Source organism: Atractosteus spatula, chromosome 26, assembly GCF_055471065.1.
Source record: "Atractosteus spatula isolate fAtrSpa1 chromosome 26, fAtrSpa1.hap1, whole genome shotgun sequence".
NCBI classification, from domain to species: Eukaryota; Metazoa; Chordata; class Actinopteri; order Semionotiformes; family Lepisosteidae; genus Atractosteus; species Atractosteus spatula.
Window position 1 is genome coordinate 6,855,857 of NC_142731.1, and position 24,626 is coordinate 6,880,482.

General features: G+C 51.9%; 1 protein-coding gene across 5 annotated transcripts in view; it reads left to right on the forward strand.

Moving 5' to 3' along the window:
* raraa (retinoic acid receptor, alpha a) overlaps nucleotides 1-24,626 on the forward strand; it is a 161,113-nt gene that overhangs the window by 102,771 nt on the left and 33,716 nt on the right. The window contains exon 1 of one of the 5 annotated variants that reach the window (XM_088906130.1): nucleotides 6,708-8,172. The exons of 3 other annotated variants lie outside the window; for them this stretch is intronic. In XM_088906130.1, the coding sequence (XP_088762256.1) occupies nucleotides 7,998-8,172 (175 nt within the window). In that variant the 5' untranslated portion in view covers nucleotides 6,708-7,997. Of the gene's footprint in view, nucleotides 1-6,707; nucleotides 8,173-24,626 lie in introns of those variants that run through there. One more of the 5 variants, XM_088906127.1, reaches the window with a different exon arrangement.

The window sequence follows — 24,626 nt, forward strand, 5'->3', positions numbered from 1 at the left end:
GCACATTTTTACATTTCACATCGCTCGGCAGGATCAGCCCCGGGTTCCAGGAGACAAATCACACGCACAGGCAGTGGCTGAGAAACGGCCGTCCTGTTAGCGTGCACAAACCCCACCCCGACTCTCTCAGCTTCTCGGTGGGCATCCCGGACGGGGAACACGGGGGCTGGCAGTGTCATCGCCAGTGTGCTTGAACCTTTGGGATGCGGGGTGTAACCCCGTTTCCGTTCTCGGTCAGAGCATCAGCAGGGTCTTGCACCGTTTCCACATGGGACCCCAGAAGGCAGAGCCCACCTTCAGCCCTGTCACCCCCAGAGTGTTTGATCTAGTCATCCTGCACGTCACAAGTTAACATTCACCTATCCTGTGCTGATCTCAATCATTCTGTTTTGGCTGCACACACATCTTGTGCCAACTTCAGTGTAGGGAAAGGAGCAGACACTTGAATTAAGCAATCAACATTACCAGCTAGTTACAGCAGCCTTGGGATCATTTCATCAGGATTATCTGTGCCAGTTTGCTAAGTGTTATATTCTTATGCCCCCCTGTGTGGCTGGGACTCACAGGGGGAGATAATACCAGGCACAGTTACTGTCCTGCCTGCAGCAGTTTACGCACTGAGGAAAAACATGTCAATATTGTTTTAAAAAAAGCCTCTTTTGTTCTAGATGGCTATATGTGTGTTCGGTGTTTCGGCGTGTATTTTAATGACCATACATTCTTGAATTGAGTTGTCTTTCCTTTGCGGTCTGCTACTGTAGGATACCAAAGTAACAGGTAAAGGTTTATTCGATGCTGAAAAGAAAAGAGACACAGCATTTTGGCAGGTATGGCACCTGAAGAAGGCTCCACAGCCAAAATATTGCCTCTCTTCTTTTCCTTTCAGCATGGAACAAAACCTCACCTTTTCCTTTGCAGCCTACACATGCTGACGCAGATACTGATTTGAACTTCTGGATACCAAAGTCGCTGTAAGCCTCCCAGTGTGTTTCATTTGACATGAAGGCTTGATAAGTTCTGGGAGTCTGCAGAGATGATGACACAGTGAAAGTAGCAGGATGGCACTTCAAATGAGCAGTCAAACAGAGCAGGGCTGTGTGCCCCACGACGCAGGCCCTACGAAGTCCATCCTCTTGAGTACCACAGGAACCTGTGCTTGGACACATTAAAAAGATAATGACATAGGCTTTCACAAGAGTAATTTTGCTTCTCGTTGACAAAACAGATAATTAACAAGTCCTTTCCTATTCATCTAGGAAGCTTTTCAGCATGTAGTCTTCAAGTGGGTTTCGACTCAAGTGTTGCTCATTACTGTGCTACAGATGTATGTCAAGGACTTACCACATTTTGTGTGTCTAACTATAAGCAGATCCTGCTGTGCCACATGCAAGGAATTACTGTATATAGTCTTCTGTATGTCTTCTCTTGGCGCTTGCTGGAGGCGCACAACATACTTGTTATGCACTTTTTTCATGTCAAATTACCCACACGAGCCTGACCTTGATTTGAGGACAGAGTTTCCTGCCCCCTCTCTTAACACCTACACTTCTTAAAAGTATTGGAACATTAGGAGGGTCATAGCTGAGAGCGTGTTTTTGAATATCTAGCTTTTCTGAACTCTTAAAGCAGGCTGACTGCAGGTCCAGCAGAAAAGCTGAGAGCATAAAGGACCTGTATTAAGGTGGTACAGGAATTGCTGGTTCAGGCCCGATCTCTGTGCTTAGTCAGACCTGGCTGGGATTTGCCAGGCTGTAGCCCGATTGCCCAAGCACCTCGGGGACTTGTGGGGTTCAGTTTTTTTTTTTACTTTGTGCACAGCAGAGACCCCTGCCGTTTGCCTATCCTCAGGTGTGTCTGCACTGTTATGTGAGTGAAGCGCTGTGTTCTTGCATCTTGGCATTGCAGCCTGACATGACGGAGCACATCCCTGCAGCAGCCTGCAAGTTGTCTTCATCTCCCCAGTGCCCCTACAAGGGATTGACCAAGAGCAGGTCGTTCCAAATCGATAGATCTGGTAACGATCTGGTAATCTGGAAATCTGGTCATCGATAGATCGGTGCTGATAATACAATTATTATTATTATTATTATTATTATTATTATTATTATTATTATACTGAACACAGGAGCACAGTGCGAGCGCTTTACGCATGGTGAATGACATAAAGCACAGAGACAAGACCAAACCTAAGATAGTCTGAATACAGAGGGTTGCATTGGGGAAGATCCTGTCTGCCACACTATGCCCTCAACTCCATTGCAGCCTCTACCGTGCACCTACAAGTGTACTGGGTGGCCTTTGCAAAGGCTGTTGGTTGGTTTAGCTCGTTTGCACGCCAAAAAGGCGACCTAGACAGATCCAGCCACGCGGCATCGACGGCAGCTCAGCGCACGTCTGCTGGGAAGGGAAGTTGGGAGAGCCGTGGACGTGGGTGAGCACGCTCTGTGTCTTTAAGAGCGCTGTGTCGCTCGGCGCTGTGGAATGAGGAAGTTGGAGGTGCCAGCTGGATTCTTGGAATTCTGCTGAGCAGAAATGCGGGCAGGCAGATATATATATATTTTTTTACTGTGGCATCACGGGAATAAGATCCGGCACTGCCTGGAATGCTTCAGCTCACCGCAGGAGGAATGAGCAAAGAGTCGGCCGAAGGTGTTTACTCTCCTGCCTGATGCAGAGTCTCTCGAGCGTGGATAAGGGCCGCTCCCTGGCTGGCTGCCCCCTTGCTGCTCAGTTCCCTGCAGTATTGCACTGATCTCATTAGATCTTGCGCAAGATTCAGCAGTTGCCCGCTTCGCCGGGGTCTTATCTCGCTCTGGATGTCGGAGGCGACCAGCTGTCGGGCTGTAAGGAAACCAGAAAATTAAATGGAAAGTCTGGCTGGCGATGTAGTTCATCACGAAAGTCACAGCTCTAGCTTCTAGGCTCCATAGAATCATAGAATTGTTACTATTATACTGAACACGGGAGCACAGTGTGAGTGCTTCAACAACAACAACAACAACAACATCACTTTATTAGCCCTATACAATTTCTTGCATTAGGAATTTGTCTTTTCTCCATGAGAGACACAGACAGGGAGAGAAGCTGGGGGTCAGAGTGCAGGGTCATTGTACAATACAGCACCCCTGGAGCAGCTGGGGTTAAGGGCCTTGCTCAGGGGCCCAACGGAGTAGGATTCCTCTGCCGGCCATGGGATTTGAACCGGCAACCTTCCAGCCACAGGCACAGATCCTTAGCCACAGAGACAAGACCAATCCCAAGATAGTCTGAATACAGAGAGCTGCGTTGGGTAGGTTCCTGTGCGTCACACTACACAAGTTCTACAGCTTCTAAGAACTACAGCCATGGCAGCCACGTTGGTTTTGCTTATTAAGATCTAAAAAAAGCTCAGGAATCTGTGTGCAGAGTTCCTGTGCCCTGGCGTGCTGCTCGCACCTTTCCCTGACTGCTGCCCAGGCTTCAGCCCTGGGCTCCGTTCAGACGCCCCCTTGAGGAACGATGGCTTATTGATGTGGGAGGAAAGACTTTCTTCCCGTTGTTGCTTGACCGATGAGCTGCTCTCCCGTGGGGGCGGGGCACCGACAGGACGTGAGCTCTTCAGGGACTGACGACAACGGACAAGCTTGGAAGGCAACAAACGAGTGAGCTCTGAGCGGCCAGAAGAGGGCGTGAGTGCAGGCATCTCGCACAGTGGCCAGGTCGCCAGGGAGAATGGAGTATTACGCCGGTTGCAGAGAAGGTGACAGGGTGGTGGGGGTATGACATTTGTAATCCCGGCCACTCCAGATTCACCTCGTGCAAGATGTAAAGTGGGATAGCTCCGTCGCTTGGCGATTTGCATGCTTGCTGGCTGCACACTGACTGGAGACACTTGCGCCAGGACCTTCCCATCTCCCCTTGCCATGAAAGCCACCATTAAACTTTCAGTCTCTGTCTGGCAAACAGGTGATGCGGAAGATCTTGGAGAGGGTCACAGCTCGGCAGTGGGTGGCATCGCTGTAACAATAGGGTGTTGTGGCACGGCTGTCTTCACTGGCGGGGGCTGGGGGGGGGTAAATTGGTGGCAGTGTCAAATCTTTATTGCCCCCCTAACACCTCTGATTGGAGGGGGAGGGGCAATAAAAATACTTTCGCACCCTAAAGATCCAGGCAGGATGTCCTGCGCACTGCCCTCTCATAAACCTCCCTGAATTCCCAGCCCCAGTCACCCCCCATTCTGGTCTTAACCTAACCCTCATTATCTGCTTTTCATTATTCCTGCTCACCTCCCAAAGACCCAGGGTCCTGCCCCACAGCTTCTCAATGTGTGTGCGCAGGCAGGCTTGGTTTCGCTCGATCCCAGAGCACCCATCCCAGGTCTGGCATTCCTGGGCAGCTGCTGACTCCTGCCAGGCCCACAGGCCACATGCCCTTAACCTCTGGCTCTCCGGCAAGCTCCTTTTCAGTGTCTTCACTGTGCCACTCAATTATGTGGCTCTCGAGTAATTACTGGCTCACCAATATGGCAGCACTGAGGTCTTTTAATGACAGAGCATTTGAAGGCTGTACCAGCAAAACCAGGCTCCCAGTACAGAATGTCAGTGTCGCCTAGGGTCTTTCCAGGGTCTCATTCTTCAGCGGCTGATGTAATGCCGTTGTCCTCAAGTACAACATCCTGGCGCTGGAAACGCAGGCCTCCCCCACTTCTTTTGACCCTCCTCCAGACTTGGAATAATTAGTCATATTTTAGTTAATTTCCCAAGTTCATACCGCATGCAGAGGTTACTCACAATCGCAGACAGCCTTCAAAGGGGGAGGCTGTCATTCCTGACCTTTTCGTGCTGTTGCAGCAGGCCCTTATGAACAGAACGGGGCATTAATGACAGATATCAGGCAGTTAACTGGCAAGCAGGAAAGGCAGATGGGTCCTGTGCCAGCGCATTTGTGCACAGTCAGCATAGCCCTGCAGCGGAGGGATCTGAAGGGAGCCGTTCCTGCATGTCCTGGCCATGTCCACTGCAGTCTTCCTGGAGTCCCTGCTCTGGAATCTCCACTGAAATGGACTCCAATGGCACAGAGCACAGAGCTCGGCCTCCCCTCCCCCAGCCTGCTGTCCTTATCAGTAAAAGTAAACAGTTTAAGCCCTTGTGTTAAATTAGTGTCACAGTTTGCTGTGGAGGCCCCAGCAGGCCTTCCCCTGCAGAGTCCTGGGGAATGCCCTCCAGTCGGAGCTCCTGGGCAGGCTCCGGCACGAGAGCGTTCCCAGCTCCTTTACGGTGCAGGCTCGGCACCGACCGGAGGCTCCGCTGGGAGCTTTCCTGGAATTTCCCCCAGAGGCCGTGAGCCGCGCTGCCCGGGTCTCTGCACAGAACACGGCTGCTTCCACTCCGGATGGCCTCATTCCCTCTGACTGCGACCGACTGCTGTCTGGTCAGCCCACTTTGCCCTGGGAAAAACACTGATTACAGCCTCAACATTTACCATAAATAATACACTAGTGCATCCACGTCCATAGAGCTCTCTGTGAGAGACACAAGCCATTTGTTCTGAACTGGTCTGAATTTGCAGGGCACTAAACAAGTCCATTGTTTTGCTCGTGACTGTCGTATTCACTATCACGGCACTGAACTGCATTATCTATCTAGATCCTATTAGGCCTCACGAAATTGCAGTCTAATGATATTCTTGAGTATTAAATCTGCCAGGCTCTGTGTGTGACCCTGCTTTCAACAAGTGACTTCTGTCATGAACAAAGACTCTCAATCTGAATCATTTAATTTTTTTTGAAGTGGCGGTTTTGCAAATACAGAAAACTTGCAAACTTTTTCAAAGTCGGGGGCGAAGGCCGTCGCTCTTCAGCTGGCTTCGTGCGTGGCCCCCGCTGTGTGGAAGCGCGATGCAAGATGAAAGATTTAACTGTGCGCGTTTTGGTCGCAACTTTCCTGCTGCGCGTCGGCCTGGGTGTTGTACGGTTCTCAGACTTCTGGGGTGGGGGGGACTCCGCGTGACAATGCGCACGGACGACCAGGTGGGGGGAACCTCGAGTGACGTCAGCGACAGGAACGCGGAGGAGCGCGCCGGAGTCAGCGTGTGGGTCACCCGGAGGTGAGGCGGCCGGCTTCCGCGGGTTCAGGAAAAGTTCACCCGCATAACATTAGGCAAATGAGTCCGGGGGGAGACCGGGAAACCTGCGAGAAAGGGGACGATGGGGAAAGGGGGTCTTCCACGTCACGGCGTGGGAGCTGGGCTCGTGGGTGGAAGAGGAGGGCGTCACTTAGTGCTGTATTAGAGAGGCATTCCTGGTAGCGGTGGCGAGAGGTGGAGGGGGGTGTGTGTGCGTGTTTATTGTTATGTCCGTAAAACTGTCTGCGGCGGCGCGGTTTGAGTTTGCTTTTTAAAATTGTTTCAGACGACCACCACCACCACCACCACCTCCTCCTCCTCCTCCTTCATCCCCCCTCCCTTACTTGGTTTCGAACCGACAAGTGTTAATCCTCTTCCCCTCCCTCAACCACACAACCCCCCCCCCCCCTTCACCATCACCACCGAGCCGCTGGGACTGCGGCTTGTACCGAGAGAGCAGGCGGTTTGGCCCGGGTCCTGGGGCTGTGTGAGTGCGGGAGTCCGGAAAGGGTTAAGTCGGGGAGGCGCTCTGGAGGGAGAGAGAGAGCGGAGAGAGGGAGGGAGGGAGAGAGAGAGAGGAGGTAGGTGGGGCCCGGCCGCAGTTGCTGGCAGTCGTCACAATCTGCGGCGCAGGGCGAGCGGGTACCCTGCCTGGGAACAGACTTGGCGTGAGAGAGGAGAGAGATCCCCGCACGACAGTAATAAACACGGAGTCGGGAGAAGAGAGAGAGGAGGAGGAGGAGGGGGGGGGAGACGGATCGAGTCACGCGAAACGGGGGGATTAAAAACGCGAAATCTGCGACGCCAGCGAACCACAGCTTCCGCGCCTCTCGCCTCGACACATCCGAGCCACTCGGCTGGATTTAAATTTTTATTTTATTTTGTTTTGTTTGGGGAGGGGAGGGTCTCTCCCCCCCACCCACCCCGATGTGGTGGAAGGAAATCTGAAAAAAAAAGTGCCCCCCTCCTCCACTCCATCGCCCTCCCTCCCTCAGTGCCTGCCTGCCTGCCTGCCTGCCCGCCCCCAGTCGGTGTCGACCGCAAGCGTCGCAGGGCAAGAAGAGACTGTAGCCACACCGATACCGAGGCAGGAGGACGAGGGCGGTCCGGTCCGTGTGCGCTGTGGAGGTGAGGTCCGACGCGCTCCTCCTGCCCGTGAAGATGTCGCGCCTGCCCGGGGAGAGCGGCTGACGACGCCAGCCTGTCCCGTGCGGCATTTGTACCGGCGTAGTTGGGCTGTTTTATTTTTTATTGGCGTGTGGGTGTCGCGGTATTTTTTTTTAAAAACAGGCTTTTTTTGCCTCCCTTCTCTACCTTCTCCAGTTTTGTGGAGTTTTTTTTTTAAATAAACAGTTTTGTGGCGGGGTGCAGGGAGAAAAGTTGGCACCGCGGGACCCGTCTGCGGCAGGGAGCGCGGCTCGGGAGCTCACGGAAGGAGAGACGCACCAGCATGCGAATCGCCGCCTCTCCAGCCAGCGCTTTCACGCACAAAAACCGCAAATGAAGTTGTTCTCGGACCATGCGGGGAGACCTACTTAGTTAGCTGCTGCTGCCCCAGACCCCACACTGAAATCACTGCCCGTTACTTCATCCTCAACCGCAGTGATTGGTCTTCTTGCTGGGACGGAACTTTGCTTTGTTTTTTCTCTCTAAAAGATCAAATCATCAGTACAGCCAAACTTTTTTTTTTTGCCCCCAGCAAGGCTGGGGGTGGGGTGGGGGGAGCTCTCCCACAGTCACTACCTCTGTGATGTTGTTTGACAGCTAAATCAGTAGAAGTTGTGCGAGTAGTTCTTGTTGCTCCTGCCACCGAGAGAAGATTTTGTTGTTGTTGTTGTTGTTGTTGGGATATTACTTTCAATCGGGTTTTTTTTTTGGAGTCACCAACACGCATCATGTATGAGAGTGTGGACGTGGTGGGGTTAAATCCCAGTCCAAACCCGTTCCTAATGGTGGATTACTACAACCAGAACCGAGGATGTTTAATCCAGGAAAAGACGATCGTGACTGGATCGCACCACCCTTACGGCAGCTCCATCAGAAACCAGCACTGGACCGGCTCCAATCACTGTAGGTGGACATTTCTGCTCCTGGGTTACAATGTTTCACTTCGGGGAACATATGTCTGGGTGATCGCATGTGTCATGTAGCCCATCTCGCGTTCTGTGGGCTTCAGCCTACGGTGCGATTTCACTGGTCTGGATCGATCTTTATCCCGGCCGCTTCGTGTAATTACGGCAGGCTTGTCAGCGAGTTTAAATTAGCGCGGCCCCGATTGTGTGAGAGAGAGAAAGCGCAGGTGCTGTTTTTTTTTGGCGTTGCTTGAGTGACCTTCTCGGTATTTGTGTTTCACTTGCAATGTCTCACGTTGTCCTTTCCAAACGAACTCCTTACTAGCGTGTTGACTTCTATAAAACCACCTCGGCGTCTGCAGGCTTTCCTCGCCGTGTGAACGTGGAGACCCTTGCGTGCGTGTTTGCTACACCTCCTCTGTATGTTTTCACCTAAACATGTTTTTTTTTATTTTGTCAATGGCTAATTGCATCTATACCCTCTCGATGGTTGTGCTTCAAGCACAAACCGTTTGGACGGCTGTAATAATCACCATTACAGAGCGCTTTACCGCTGTAGCCCCCGGCCAGCCCGGCGCTCTTAATACGCGACTATGGGGTTTTGTCATTTTTTTTCCGGCCTACATGTAGCGAGTTGTAACAGTAGCTTTGCAGTAACATTTACAAAAGAGCGAATAGAAACGTGCTTGCAATTCTGTGTTTTAATGCGTATGAAACTGAGCTCATTTGCGGAGGCACTTTTGTTAAATTGCATTGTAACACTGAGGTTTTTGTGGATAATACAGGACGCGCTGCTTTTACATTTCCACAGATTAACTGTTTTTGTGGGTACTTGCTTTGCTTAAGAAGGCGAAAATCTTTAGAGTTGCGCGGCACAGTAAATATATATATATATTAATGTAAGTGCAGGGCTTTTTAAAACCGGTTGAATGCCAAGTAAGAACAATTATGGGCCGAGCAGCTGTTGGTAAGCGAGTTTTTTTTGGTAACAGATTTTCTGTTTCTGGTCCCTTTCCGAAACTTGTTTCTTCCGGACGCAGGAAAGACTTTTTCCTCCCTAAATCGTTAGTCATCGCAGGTCGTGCCAAACAAGCGTATTGAACGACGCGCCTTTCGTGATTTTACGAAGGTAGACAGGGCGACGGAGATGTCATCATTTCTAAACCGATCGTTCATATTTTTTTTTGTTAAAAAAAAGCATTATATCTAAACGCTGCTGTCGAAGACTATGTTTGTACTCGACAGAAGACCAAAAGAAAAGGTCATCATCCTTGTCGTTGTTGCACTCAAAGACCCACGATCGGCCAGTGTCGTTAAACCGTCGTGTCCAGAGTCAGAAGGGACTTGGCGCATTCGTTTGATCGTGTTTCGGGGTCGCCCGATATTTTTATCTGATATTTTCATTAGCCTTTTCTAATAACTGAATTCTGGTGATTATTTGTACATATAAGCCCTATACGGACCGGAAGAAGGAATAGTAGAAATCGCCGGACTAAGGACCTCCAGGGAAGGCGACAGCGGGAGCGTGTGGTCGAGACTGGAGCGCTCGGCCTGTGAGTCGCGGATTACAGGGGGGCCGGCACGTTCAAAATCAGTCGCACTTCTCTTTTCGGGGAAGAAGCTACCTTTTTGTTTTTAATTTGTGCTGCTTTTATTCAGTCATTGTTTTCCGGGGGGTGGTTGTTGCCTAAGTCGTTTCGCAACCCTTACCGGCGAGCGACTTAGTGCGAAGCACTCGCCTCTGTCGGTCATTGCTATCTGAAGCGGTTTTGCATTTATCTGCTGTGCTCAGAGTAATGTTTTTTTAATGCATCAGACACGGCTCAAGGCTGGGGTATTACATCTCAGGCGGGAGAATTCCAGATTATTGTATTTACAACTCATTCATCATTTTCAGGCATTGTAAAAATGCCAGACGAGGATGCTGGAATAGAGTCGTGATGTGTACTTGGGTGCGCGTTACAGTCTGAGCTGGTTTAGAGACATTTTACAATCGAGCTTCTTTTGCGAACTGTGCTGAGGTTAGTTTAAGTATAGGTTGACTTCTGGTTCTGGGGTGGTACCCTCTAATTTTTATTTTTTATTGTTTAGCGCTGAGGGGCGTCTTCCAGGAATATAATGGCCTCATTAGTGCTTTTCCTATAGTGTCATAAAAATCAGATATCAAAAGCACATGCATGTCCCCGGATGCCTTAATATAGAGAGGAATGCAGTGTCTTCGTATGAAAAGTGATTGGGACCAGTGACTGCACATCATTTTCTCCTTAATAGTGGGGAAACTCTTGGCCATGTGTCTTTTCTAAAATGCATGTGTTTCTGGAGGTGTAGGGTAGGAGAGGAGAGCAGTTTCAACATAGGTGGTGTCTAGCTGAGGAGTCTGTGTGGTAAGGGTGGGTAGACATCACCACACCAAGGCTGAGCTGAAATATTGCTGGTGGCTCTTCTAACAAAGCACCTCTCTCTGCGCCTTTCACTTGGGGGGTTAAGTTACGTCTAGATCACAACCCGACAGCAGTGGAAAGAAACCAGCCTGAAGCATTTCCATTCATCTGTAGCCCCAATGCAAATCTGTAGCACGAGGTAAACTACATAACCATCTGCAGCCTTTTTTTTTAAAGAAAAAAAACTTGATTTACTTATGGGGAAAGTACCCACACAGCTGGTTCTGTCATACTTGTGGGGGGAAAAAAAATTAGACTTAAGAGTAGGTTAAAATATATTACCTCCCACCAGATGGAAGAGAGACAGTTTTTTGTCTTTTCAAATAAAGTGCAGGATCTGATCCTTTAGCCTCTTGCAAGATATAGGAAGATAGTGTCTCCAGCATTTGTTTGGGCATGCAGCCATTTCAGGGCTGTAGAAGCTTGTTTTGATTAATTATTTGCTCTAATGCTTAGTTCCCCTGTCCTTTGAGAGATCAGTCACTTAAACTAATGGCTGCAGCATTCTGAGTCTCAAAGAGGTGAAAAGAAGAGCAAACAGCACCTTCCGCTGAAGGTGTCTTCAGTGAAGGTCATGCAAACTAAAGCTGCAGGCTCTGTCTGACGACCCTGTTGTCTGATTATTCCTCGCCTAAAGGATGAAATCAGCTTAAGGCAGTTTGAAGACATCCCTCAAGGCAAATTTGTTTTTTACGTCAGAGAGAAGCCAGCTCATTGGCTGCAAAACTTGAGTGGCTGAAAACGAAAATCCAGTTCAACAAAAAAGATTTAAGCCCCTTCTTGCTCGGTTTGGGCCTCTAAAAATATTTACAATGACATTTGATTTAAAAAAAAAACATACAAACGGAAAGGAGTCCGGCTTAGAAAATCGCCCTGCTGGCAGGAACACTGAAGGCGCTGAAGAATAGTCACTCGCAGCTCGCATTTCTGCTGCCTGGCACATGGCTTTGGATACTCTGCAGTTCTGCCTGTGTTTGTGTAAAAGACACGACGCATCATTAGGAGGGACTCCAGAGCTCTCCTAAAGTGTAGACAACAGCCATTTGTCTCAGGGTGTCTTGTGCTGTGCTCCATCATACGCTATGCAGAATTTTCATCAGCCCGTATTGAAGGCAAAAGTAATTTTTTTATGCTAAAATGAAATCTGTCTTCAAGAATCCCCCCTCTCTGCTGCCCCCCTGCCTCCTTCAGTTCCCCCATTGTCCTTCAGGAACAATGAATCCCTGACAGGCAGGCCATTTTCCTGCTCTCCCTGGGCTTTTGTTCATCAAAGCAGGCTTTTGCAAGTGAAATTGACCCTCGTTTAGGGATTGAGAGGAGATGAACGCTTCTCTTTCACTGGATCTGCTGAATTGCCACATCCTCTGTTTCCTGCTCAAGTAACCTGCAGACCGTCAAAATAAACAGCATGGGACCGTGTGTTTGTGTCTGCCGATAAGAGCCCCGGCGCATCTGAATACCATCCAGCCTGCAGAGTTAGCAAGCAGAGGTGATCAAGGGCTGTTGGCTGCATGCTCCCACAGGGTAGCTGCACACCTGTCCGCGCCGGAGATTGTGTTTCCTGCGGCGGACGGGGGGCGAGTCTTCGCCAGCAGCTGTCCCTTGCTTTGTCTCGTCCGCGCTTGTACTTGGGGCTGTGCGGTTTGGGTGTTCTGGTGCGGCGTGGGAGACCGAACGGAACAATAAGGGTGCTTGGAGGAAATCAGATTCATTTTGCCACTTCTACGACGTGCACCAGTTGAAGATCGGGGTGGATAGGATTTGCCTAAGGAAATTTCCAGCGCATGTTCCATTAATAACCCAAATGCCGTGTGAAATATGCAAAATCTTAACGACTAGTGCCACTGGAGTTCCCAAGGATCCGTGCGCCCTGTGAAAGTCCGTGGGGCACTCAAATAGCGACTTTTCTTCCACTCTCTGCTGGTGGGTCTCCCAGAGCCCCAAGCGCTACTGTGAAGCAAGGCGAAGCCGACCTGGAGCCGGAATGGGGAGCGCGTAGGAGGTGTTGGCCTTTGACCCCACGAGGGGTCACATGGCGATGATGGCAGAGGAGAAGGGAAAGAAGGACGAGCTTGCGAGGGGGTTGGGGGGGGGGGGGGGGGCGCTCGGTCGGCCAGAATCCCATGGGGCAACAGAGTGTCGCCCAGGGTCGCGTGGTGGGGCTATGTGTTCCCCATTGTAATCCCTTAACCCAACGGGGAGCGGGTTCTCGTTTAGAGTGGCGGCCAATTTGTACAGCAGGGTGTGGACAAGAGCGGGCTTGAACCCGTGACCCTCAGGCCCAGAGTCCTGCTGGGTCACAGGAGGGTTCCCATCCTGAGGGGTCACACGCCACCCCCACCATGAAGCCCCCCCCCCGACATCGCCCTGCAGAGGAAAATTGTGTCCCCATCCGGGGTTCCCCCCCACTGCTTGCAGCTGGGCGTCCGCGAGGCTCCGAGGCCTACAGCTTTGGTTTGGAGGTCAGGGCTGTGGCCCGTTGCCCTTTGAGTGGGGGCGGGGGGCATATGTGTGCCAATATGATAGGACCCGCCTGGGCAGAGAGAGCGCGCACCAGCGAGCAGGAAACCAAGCGTTTTTGGTCGTGGGCTCGTCAATCTCGCCGATCGGCCCGTTGCGTCCCGCAGGTGCGGTCGCCGGAGGCGGTGGGGGGGGGGGGCTCAGCTCCCCGGCTCGGGACGGCGGTACCCGAGGGCGTACCATCCCAGCCGCCTCCCGTTTCAGAGATGGATGGAAGATTTTGAAGAACAAAACGTGAGCAAAAACTCTAGACGCTGAACGAACCCCCCCCCAATCAGTTCTTTGTATCGGAATAAGCTCTCTGACGTGCCTTTAGACGTAGGGAGGAGTGGAGAAACAGGAAGGGGTTACGCTGTGTTTTCTTTGGCCCGTAGGTATTGTGCAAAAAGGAGTGCTGACGAGCAGGCAGAGAGTTTACAGCAGGTCAGATGAGTGCTGGCTGCCTGCCCTTTTTGTGGGAAGCGATCACATGACCCTCGCCCGCCGCAGGAGGAACCTGGCCGAGCGGTGCCACTTTAAGAGGCCGCACCGGCGGGGGAACGGCGTCTCGTCTGTGCACGATCCTTTTTTTCTTCTTCTCCATGTGCCCTTTGGCATCTGCACCTGCCCCCAGACTTCACCCGGCGGAGCCAGTTCTCTCTTACCCCCGCCAGTGCCAAGCGGCTCGGTGACTTTAATCGGATGGTATTTGAGGGCTTGTTACTGGGAGCCGAATCTGACTCATGTGGTATTTAAGTGCGGAAGTCCTCTCTGAAAACCAGATGGTATTTTATTGTTTCCCATGCTTGTGGAAGCAGTGGTGATAGTGTGTGTGTGTGTGTGGCGGGGGGGGGGGGGCTGGAAGAAGAAAAGAACAAGCCTGTTGGTCTGGACTAAATGTGCATTGTCATTTTGGAGGGAGGGAGGTGGAATTTGAACTTCAGACAAAACAGTGAGAACACTGGTAGTAGCTGTGCTGTTTTACAGTGCATGGAAAAGCGGTGAAAGATGGCTGTGTTTGTTTTATGGGTTTTATTGAAACGGGGCAGCCTGTTGTATGGCATCCGACAGCGCCTGCCTGTCTGCACGATGAGCCGAACTGCAAGCGCACTCGTTAAACGTGCTTCACGGAGTCCTGTCCCGGGACAGAGTGTGCCCCGTGGCACCTTGGAACAAGGCGTCGTAGACTCCCGCTGAAGAAGAGGGGCGTTAGGATCTTCGAGTTGCTGTTCATTCGCAGAATGTTGTGCGTTTTCCTTTCCTTCCTGGGAGACGTCCTGATTGAGTTTCTGGATCTGCCGATTGTTCAGGTGTTCGTATGCACATGCAAGCACCATAGGAAAATCCCAATCCCTTTGATTTATCAATGTAGCAAGTTCCATAGAAGTATACAGTAATGGGCTGGAACTCTTTACCGTCGTCCGAAAGGAAACGAGAGGTTATTTGGTTCTGTTTCTCTCTAGTTCTGTAGCCAGCATTGCTTGTACTGCTAATACCAAAAATGCCAGTAACTAAATGATCAATATTGTTCAATTTCCAGCAGCCTTTCAAACCTACATGCCATCGAGAGGCTACAGCATGCAGCACAGACCCACAGAAACTGGGGGAGACCCTCCAGGTTCCTCACATGTAGGCACAATTAACGCCACCAAGCCAGCATTTAAAGTGGCTCAGTGCTTAAGAGGGAGATAACTGTTTTCAACAAGTGATTGTCTGTATCACCTTCCTAGTGGATTTGCTCGTCAGTCTCAGGGCTTAAGGGAAGCCTGTTCCCTCTTCAGGCACCGTGGGTCTCCTCAGAGCCGCGCAGAGTGAGATTATACAGCGGATAAACACCACAACACTATACTGGTAATAGGGGGGTGTAGGATGTAGGAGGGGGTTGTGAATGCTCACAAACATGCAAGCTCTCTGCTCACGAATGAGTTCTGTCTTGTGGGTCAAATTTAGTTGTTGTAACTACCCATGCACACTAGCTCCGAAGGCAGCGATTTACTGTCTCTTCCTGAGATCAGTGTATGAGAGTCCAGTTAAGCAGGAGCAGTTTCTCCTTCAGGGTAGCATTAATAACCCAGTCTGTTGCTGAGGAATGCTTCTCATCATGACAAGGGCTCTGGCGGTGCCTACTGTACTGTACCTGCAGGAGAGCAGTGGGAGAGCTGCATGCATACTTGAGCCCTTCTGTTTCAGAGCCGCCGTGAGACTGTTGGGATCGTTGCCTCGATTTCTCAATTAAGTTGAGTCGTAAAGCCCGAAAACCAGGGTGCTGTTTAGTTTTTTTATCCCAGAGCCTTCATGGCTAATTGAAAGTTCCTAACGAGGCCTCCCGAGAGTGACGGAGATGACAGTCTTGTCATTGACAGGCTGCTGGTGCTGTCAGTGCTGTCTGCCTGGCGAAGGCTGGGGGTGACCTGCTGCTCTGAAGTCCCCCCCAGTGCTGGATTGACAGATTGATTGCACTGGATTGGGTGTCACTGCTGCTGTAGTCTAGGGGGGCAGGAAACTGCAAGCAAGCACCACTCGCCTTTTTCATTTCGTGTCACAGCTTGTTTGTACAGGAATTAGTGGAGGACACTACATAGAATGCAGTACAGGAGAGAGAGGTTTTTGCTTCTAAATCCCTAAACAAGAGTCGATTTACTTTGCAAAGCCTGCTTTGATGAAGAAAGCAAAGCAGGAGCATAAACAGGACTAGGCTGCTGTCACCGACTCGCCGTTCCCTACAGAGGGTGGAGGGGTGGGATCTGAGGCTGCCCTTGGAACAAGACGTCTTGACCTCACCGTGCACACGTGCTCTAACACGGGCCCTGGCAGGGGCTGAGGTGAGAAAGAGCTTGGGTCTTAAATGTTCACAGCTTCTTCGTGCAAACCTCATCCTTCGGATGAGACGTCAAACCGAGGTCCTGACTCTCTGTGGTCATTAAAAATCCCAGGGCGCTTCTCGAAAAGAGTAGGGGTGTCACCCCGGCGTCCTGGCCAAATTTCCCATTGGCCCTTACCACTCATGGCCTCCTAATAATCCCCATCTCTGAACTGCCTTCATCACTCTGCTCTCCTCCCCACTGAGAGCTGATGTGTGGTGAGTGTACTGGCGCACTATGGCTGCTGTCGCATCATCCAGGTGGAGCTGCACACTGGTGGTGGTGGAGGGGATCCCCATTACCTGTAAAGCGCTTTGAGTGGAGTGTCCAGAAAAGCGCTATATAATAATATATTATTATTAAACCGGCTTCCGCACGAGTGACCCACTGGAGAGGAAGTGGCGTCGGAATGAGAGGCTTCTCTGTCCATTCCTGTGGGTGGATTATTCCCAGGGCTGGCGAAGGCGTTGTTGGGGGTCCTGTGCCGGTTATTTTTATTTTGGTGCTTTGCTGCGAATCCGTATGGAAGACGGAAAACGTGCCAACAGTCGTTTGATGAGCTTCCGTTTGCCTACTCTTCCTCCTCCGGCAGGCCGTTTTCTTGTCTGCCCTAGTTTTTTCACTTGTTGGTTTGGCCGGTATCGGAGTTGGACTTCAGGGTCTGATTCCCGTGTAACTGGATGATAATCCCAGTATTCTTTGAATTTTTGTCCTTTTTCTTGGTATTTAATGAGGATTGTACATCCAGATGGCTTAGAGAGGCACAGCACCTCTCTAGGCCAGAGTCACATAATCCTGTCGGTATACAGTGTGCAAGCAGGAAGGCAGCTTCATCCCTGCCGCTTCTCAGATTCTGACTCTGTATCTGTTCTGTTTTTAAATACACCCGAGACCAGAACTCAGAGACAGGAAGTCGTTCGGCCTCGTGTGCTCACCTGGTCCCGTGTCTCTGTAGTGCCCTAGCCAGTGCTGCTTGTATTGGGAGCAAGCCCTCTAAGGATGAATCGCCTCTCTTGCCCTGGAAAGGGTCAGTTTAGAGAAATCGTTTGGACCTTACCTGCTTGACATTGGGAGGTGGAAAGAGGCTGGATTACCCTGCGGAAACACGCGCACACAAATAAAATACGCTGCCAGCAGACGCTTCAAGCTGGAATTGAACCCAGGGCCCTGGAGTTGTCAGGCCAATTTATTGCAGCCATTAAAAAAATAAAGGGTTGACTCACGGCTTAAACAGGGCTTTTTAAATATAGGTGAAAGATTCAGGTCAAACCAGTTGCATAGAACCTAGGTGCAGTCTTGGCTCACTGGGATGCACTGCAGGTTAGCGGGGAAGGGGGACAGATACTGCTTTGTCCACAGTGCATGAAAGTGTTCTGGCATGGCGTTACTGTGTTGGTCTCAGACAGATCAGGAGTTGCATCTGCATTGTGTTTTTAATCGTGTAATCTGCTATGGTATGTGCTGTAAGCTGGGGGGGGACAAACGGTAAGCCGAAGACGCAGAAATCCGGGCCGCTATTGAATTCAGCGGAAGTCTGCCCTGCAGGCTGGAGGGAGCAGTGATGGAGCAGGTTTCCCCCCGGACTCAGGGCCCAGAGCCAGGATCCTCATGTTCGCACATGACGGCTTTATGAAAAAGCCTTCTCGGTGGTTTCATTGTATTGTACTACTGTTTACGCAAAGGTGATGCGTTGGAGGCTCACAGTGGTTTGTCAGCCTTTCCCCAACACGCTCCTTTCTGGTTTCTTTAGAAGGCCTGGACAAAAACCCCCATTTCCGCAAAGGTGGTGTGTCTTTCCTGCTCGGGCTTCTGCGCTCGAGGCGCGATCTCTCCGCGTTGCTGGCCCGGCTGTGCTCGGATCAAAGGAAGGAGGGAGACGTTAAAGGCTCGAACACGCAGGATTTCCTGTGCAGGCCATCAGAGGCTGGGCTCGGCGCGCCTCTGTGCACAGAGCGTGGATCCGTGACCAGGAGAGACCCCCCCCCCCCCCCCGCCCCACCCCACCACCACAGTCGCTGCCTCTGGAAGCGAGTCCAGGACTTGGCACGTCCCGAGCTGCAGCCCTGCTGCCTGCAAGCTTGCCCCTGTCACCTCTCTTTCCAACAGGCCCTCGGAGGTGTGAAGGAGACGAGTGTCCCTGCGGCTTCCTTTCGCGCTTTTAGAGCCCGAGCCCCCCCCGCTCACCTGCCTGCTGCCAGGAGAGGGGGGCTGTGCTAATGGCCAGCGTGCACAGACGCTGCTCCTCCAGCACACTGGAAAGCAGGGAGGGGAGGAGGCGGGATGGAGAGGGGGAGAGCCTGTAATAAAGAGTAAAGAAAAAAGGAAAGAAAGAAAAGGAGAAAGGTAATAAAATGTGCCATAAAAGTGGGAGCCAGCGGGCCTGAAACCTGTTCTGGCAGCTGAGCCCCCCGAGTGGGAGGAGGAGGAGGGGAGGGGGGGGGGCTGCTTGTTCAAAGCCCGCTCTCCCGGCGAGCTTGTAACGCGCACAGGAACATCACAGAGCGCGGCACAGCGGCCTGGCACCGGCAGGGCCCTGCTGGCTGGTAGGCAGGAGCCTGGCACCTGCCTCTTTCCTGGGGCGAAGCCCGGGATTCCTGCAGCGCCAGCTCCCGCCCTCCCAGACTCGGTGCAAAACACAGACCCTGGAGCCACTGGCCCTGGAACCACCCACTGGCCCTGCAGCCACTGGCCCCGGAGCCACCCATTGGCCCTGCAGCCACTGGCCCTGGAGCCACTGGCCCCGGAGCCACCCACTGGCCCTGTAGCCACTGGCCCTGGAGCCACTGGCCCCGGAGCCACCTGCTGGCCCTGGAGCCACTGGCCCCGGAGCAACCCGCTGGCCCTGCAGCCACTGGCCCCGGAGCCACCCACTGGCCCTGGAGCCACCCGCTGGCCCTGGAGCCACTGGCCCTGCAGCCACTGGCCCTGGAGCCACCCGCTGGCCCTGGAGCCACTGGCCCTGGAGCCACGGGAAAAGCTCATCAGCGCTGTAGTAATGGTGGCGGAACGAGACCATCCGCCGCACAGCAGGACTCCTTCCCTGTAATTCCTGCCTGTCGAACTGCAGCTTAACGGTCTTAATTGATCATTTTTCATGCAAGAAATTAATTTGCAGCTGGGTTGCTTGTGAAGTGTGCTGCTCTACAAAGCTGCGTCGAGTACACGTGCCATATCGTTTTCCTGTTTGTGCTTGCAGCCTCTGCTCCTGTGCCATGCACACCACCTCTGGAGCCGGACAGCGGCGTTACTCCCTAACCCCTAACCATAAGAGTGCTGCTTTCCTGCACGTATCACAAAAACTCTTCATGCTAATGGCTGATAGCAGGGCGGCAGTCCTGTTCGGATGGGACTCTCTCTTGTAGGATGGCACAAGACACCTTGTTGAACGTGTGCTGGAAGTGGTGTCAGTGTGCCTTTAGCGTTGTGTGCGCGCAGAGGGTGCCAGAGCCCCCCGGCCTGCCTGAGTCCTAAGCCCTTCTACCCTGGGCGGCTCTGAAGCACTTCCTCTTGCGTGAAGCTCAGCGCTGAGAGGGAGGGAGACCCTGATCCCTATCTGTAGTACAGGAAGCAATCTGAAGTGCAGTTCTCCTTCAGGGGAGCTCTGCAAATACACATCAGGAGGTCCTCCCCTCTGGTCTTCACTCACTTGGTTGTACAGTGCAGTTTTTCTTCAGTTCAGTATCAGGCAGATCATCAGTGACAGAGACTCGGTACGCCTTTTCAGTACTTAGAAAAGTTGCTTAGGCAGGCATACAGTGGGAATCCCCGATCCTGGAGGTTTTCAGCTTTTTCAGTCTAGCTGGGTTTGAATTGACCTCAATCAGCCCTTTATCGACAGGATTGGGTCTGTTTAACAGCTTCTCCGGGATCTTTGGGTTCTCTGAGAGGCCTGAAAAGCCTGCAGTGACATGCCTGTAGCCTGCGCCGGTCCTCCAGGAGTAGGATTGGAGACCTCTGGCATACAAAGTCACTTGTTCTGGTGCTTAGAAATTCAACATGCGTTTGCCTGGGAAACTGGGGAAAAAATTAAAAATCCCCTTTGTCGACTCTCATTACGTGGCGTCTAGAGACGGGGGCTTGTGCTTGTTTGGTAGTGTAGTATTTTTTGTTTTAGGAGGGTTTTGGCCTATTAAAAGTGCAGTTATACAGTTCTAGTTGGGACTTGAGCGTTTGTTGTTCAGAGTTGCATCAGAAAGCCATTTCACGAAAATGTCTCTGAAAGACAAAGGTCCTGCTGCTTTTTTTGGGGGGGAGGAAACGAGCTTTAAAGGCAGGATTATTTACGAGGAACAGGTTTACTTTTCCGATCCGGGAGTGAAAGGGTTGAGAGGTAAATGGAAAAGCATTGATGATGAAAACCAGATAAGAATGGATTCAGTGCTGCACCCTCACAAAATACAATAGAATGCTTTTTTATTTCCTTTATTCTTGGCTCAGGGCCTGTGCGTCATGGAGTTATTACAAGTAAAGGTATAAAATAGGCCAGAGGTCAAATCGGTCTAAAAATAAACCTAAATGAATCTCCTGGCCAGGGAGCCTGATAGCTGAAAACCATCTTAGTTTCTGTTTTTACTTTGTATTTTGACCTTTGCCTCACTTACTTATTTCTCCCTTCTTTTTTTTTTTAAACTCAGAAATCTGTGCCAGCTGTACCCTCTCGGGGTGTCCACGTGCCTCGAGGGGTGCCATGTGTCTGTGAGCCAGGGCTCGTATTTTGGCGTGGTGGTCCCGGGCTCGGTGTCCAGCTGTTTGTTAATGACGCACTTGTCTGTTGACCTTATCGGGAGAGTGAGCTAGCCGGGTCACGCTGGTGTGAGTGGGGCGGATATTACTGTTCGTGAGACGGGCACACCTGCCCGCGCGGTCTCGGATCAGCTCGGGCGGAGAGCAGAGACACCCGCCATGCTCGCCCAGATCAGACAGCTGAGCAGAGGAGCAGAAGCTCCAGGCGCAGACAGCGACGAGCAGTACAGTGGGCTCCACCCTGCCAGTGCGTCGTGAGCTCTCTTCCATCTTCGCTAGTGAATCGGTACGTTTTAGATGGGAGAGGGTCTCCAGCGTAACAGTTGCACAAAATAAACCTGCACTCGAAAGAGAGACAGTTTCGCATGACGTAAGTGTGAAAAATAGGGGCTGTGGCCAGAACGTTAGTGTACACAGTTTTTTTTTGTCTTGGAACTGACAAAAGCGCTTCCTGCTTTCGCTCTTGCTCAGCCCACAGATGGAGGGACGTGTTTAAAAAAAGCTCTCCCCCCAGCAGGAGCTGAGTTCAGGGTGCGGTCTGGGGACGTTACTTTCAGGAGCACCTTGCTTTCATGTGCTATCTTGGCCAAGGGTTCAAAGAACTTTCCCCTTGGCTGTGTTTGTGGTTTTGCTCCTGCATGTGTTTCTCGGGTAGATCTGGTTAGTTCTGTAGGACCTATTTAAAATCTCTTCCCCTCTTGGCTGGAGCTGTGGATCTTTGACCAGTTTGTCACCCAGTTGTGGTTTTCAGTCTGCTGTTTTTTTTCTTGAAAATCTGAGATCATCAGTGCGTGGCTTGAAGAATGAATGGAAAAGGCCATGCGGTCGCATTGCTTTAAATGCCCTAAACAACCAGAAAAGGGGATTTTAATTAGAAATGTGGTTTGGATGCAGACCTTAGCTGGCAGCAGCTGTCTGCAGCTTTGAGGACATGTCTACAGCATGAGAAAATATGTACAGTGATGCCTCCCTTGATAAAGAAAAACACTGCTGATTTGAGAGTAGCACGTTTGTTGATCTGACATATTTCTTAAAGCATGACTGCAGAAATAGAATTAAGGAACTGGATGGACTGACAGGCTCTAGTTTGTTATAAATTCTGTTGTACCCTGTAGTAGTTTAATAAAGCCCAAGCTTTAAAATGCTGAAAGGCTTGCGTTTCTGCTACTTTGGTCCAGGGTCACCGAACTCGTGGCACTGGGCACCTGTGGGCTTGCAGTGACGTCAACCAGAGACTCGTCGCTCCTCAAGTTGACAGTCGCCCTGCTGTCAGATTCTGGGGAGCTCGTAGCGCCCCAGAACACACAGTCTGCTACAGGCTGTTGAAAACGAAGGCTCAGCAGAGTGGGCCAGCTCATGCAGTCGGAGAAAATGCTGGTGGACCTCCAGCATGTTGCACCTTTGTAAATGGCGAGCTGATCTCTCACTGCACACCCCACCCCCAATTAAAAACTCCTGACCCTGGCAGCTCCTAACTGGAGTAACGTCACGCCCGCTGTCTCTCACTTCTCTGGTCTGCTCTTCTGCTGACGGCTCCCCTTTGCTTCATGACCTTAGGCAGGCAGGAAATCAGGATCTCGCACCCCTGCCTGTCCTGACTCGACTCCTGCGGTCTGCCCGGAATCGCCGCCAGAGGTATGACAGTCGCGCCTCGCCGCGGGCACCTGCCAGACCTCCGCGCGCAGACGTGCGGGCGCAGACGAATGCCGCTTGTCCCGAACAAAAGAGCGAGTGTCTTGCGCACGGGCGGTGTGACAGTGCTCCAGGGTGATGGGCAGTGTTGGGTTACAGAAGCGGCTGTGAAGCTCCTTTGTGTGCTCTTGGCGGTGTTGCGCCTCCTGAAGCGCCGGGTCTCTTGACGGGGGAGGAGAAGGAGACGGGCGCCGGCGGATTCGGGCTCTGGAGGCTGGCGCGGTTTCGGTTGGCACCGTGTCGCGACGTGCTCGGTTTCCACTGTGCCGGGTAGAGTTTCCATTGTGTGCGGGCGAAGCGATTTCTCTGCGCCATCCTGCATCGTTTTTTGGGTGGCCTACGAGGTGTTCTGCTGATCAGCTCCAGGGCGATGTGGAGGTTGGTTTGGGGGTGGGGGAGGCGGGGCGCAGTAGGGGTCTCATGCCTCGGGGAGAAGTGTTTTGGATGGTTGCCCGGCTCGGGGGGCGCTCGGCTGGGCGGGGCCCAGCCTTGCTCACAAGTAGAGGAAGGAAGGCGATGGAGAGAGGATGCAGCAGCCTGAAAGCTCGTGGAGCCCATTGCTGCGGGCTCGCTGGGGAGGAGGTGCAGTTGAGATGTCAGCAAGCCCAAGGGGTGTCCCAGGGTTTCCTCCTGCGGCCCCGGGCCTCCCAGGCTGCCTGAGCCAGCTGAAGCATCGTCACTGCCACAGACAGGCCTGCAGCTGGGCCTTCAAAGAGCCCCTTTGGAGAATTGGTAGTGCCGCAGTCGAGAGCGCTGAGGGACAAGAACCGGAGTGATTTTTGAAGAGCAGGCCAAGGTCGGAGATCTCCCTTCCCCAATGAGATTGGAAGATCCCGGCAGGAGTGTTGGAGAACGCTCCGTGTGAAAGCTCTGTGTCACGGATACCGCTGTATCCTGCTCCTCGGTTTCCCGTTTAAAAAAACAAAATTAGTGCTGTTGTCGTCTCTTTTGTCATTGACAACCTAATGAGACCTTTCTCAAAGTAACTGGGCTGTTTCCACACTTGCATTAGGAAGTGCAAAAGCACGATGTCTTCATTTTTAAAGACAGGGAGGTAGAAGATTTGGATAAAGACTCATTCTTTATAGTCTTAGCCTATTTTGAATCTTGTTTGCCCCCCTCCCCCCCCCAAAAAAACACTGGACTTCCATATCACATCTGATCAATACTTTCCCCAAACAAAATAAGTACATTGACAAACCTGCCTGTAGCCCTGTGGATTACAGAGTGCTGAGCGGATTATTTTGTGTAAAAGGATTTATCTTGGTCAGCAAAAAAAAAAGCATTTTCTGTTGGAGAGAATGCAGTGGCTTCTCCTTCAGAGGGCAGAGTTATATTCAAAGCCTGTCCTGCATGTCTTTAAACCGCGTCGGACCGAGTATCGCTGCTGGAGTCCTGTGTTTGCTCTCAGATGCAAGATACTTTTGTGTCGCTGTGCTTTTAAAAGCCTCCCTCAAACCTTCAAGCCACCTCACATCCCAGTGCGTTTGTGACGCTGCTTCAGGCACACTCAATTAAAGCAATCTCTCCCATGTCTGTGAGAGAAGTAGGAGCGCTGTGCGTGCAGTGTGCCACTCTGCGAGAGAGAAGGGGGTTGTGTCTGCAGAAGGACTGTATCCACCCGTCTGATCTGTGCTAGATTTGCATAATAGCACACAATTTAAAAGAAAAGGATAATGAGTCGGTGTTTGAACCCCAGCGACCTGGTGCCGTACAGTTCCTGTCGGTGTCCTGCGCGCTTGTGGCCGAGAGCTGCTGTTATCTGTCGTAGTGAGGGGATCGCTCACGGGACAGCTCCCTGAAACACTCTCCGCTGCACTGTCAGCTGAAGCCTTTTCGCGTGAAGCTGTGCAGCCCTCTTGTCATGGACTTAGCAGGGATTTTGCTGTATTGCCGAGCGAGCCCTGGAGCAGCTCCCCTTTCGGTTACCGTATCTTATTAAAGACCGCAGGGCGAGTAGGGCGAGTCCAGGCTGTTCTCAAAGGCCTGTCCTCCAGCGAGAGCCAGGAAGAACCGACTGTTTTCAGTTGTACACAGAGGGGACTACGGGGGGGGGGCCTGACGCAAGGGTTCAGAATCGTCAAAGCAAAGGCGGCGACGATTCAGCCCAGCGGGCTTCGTCGGCGTGAGCAGACGGCACACGGATTCTGCATGGAAAACTGAGAAGAGGAGGCACGTCTTTACCTAAACGTCTGTGGGAGTCTGGAACGAGCTAA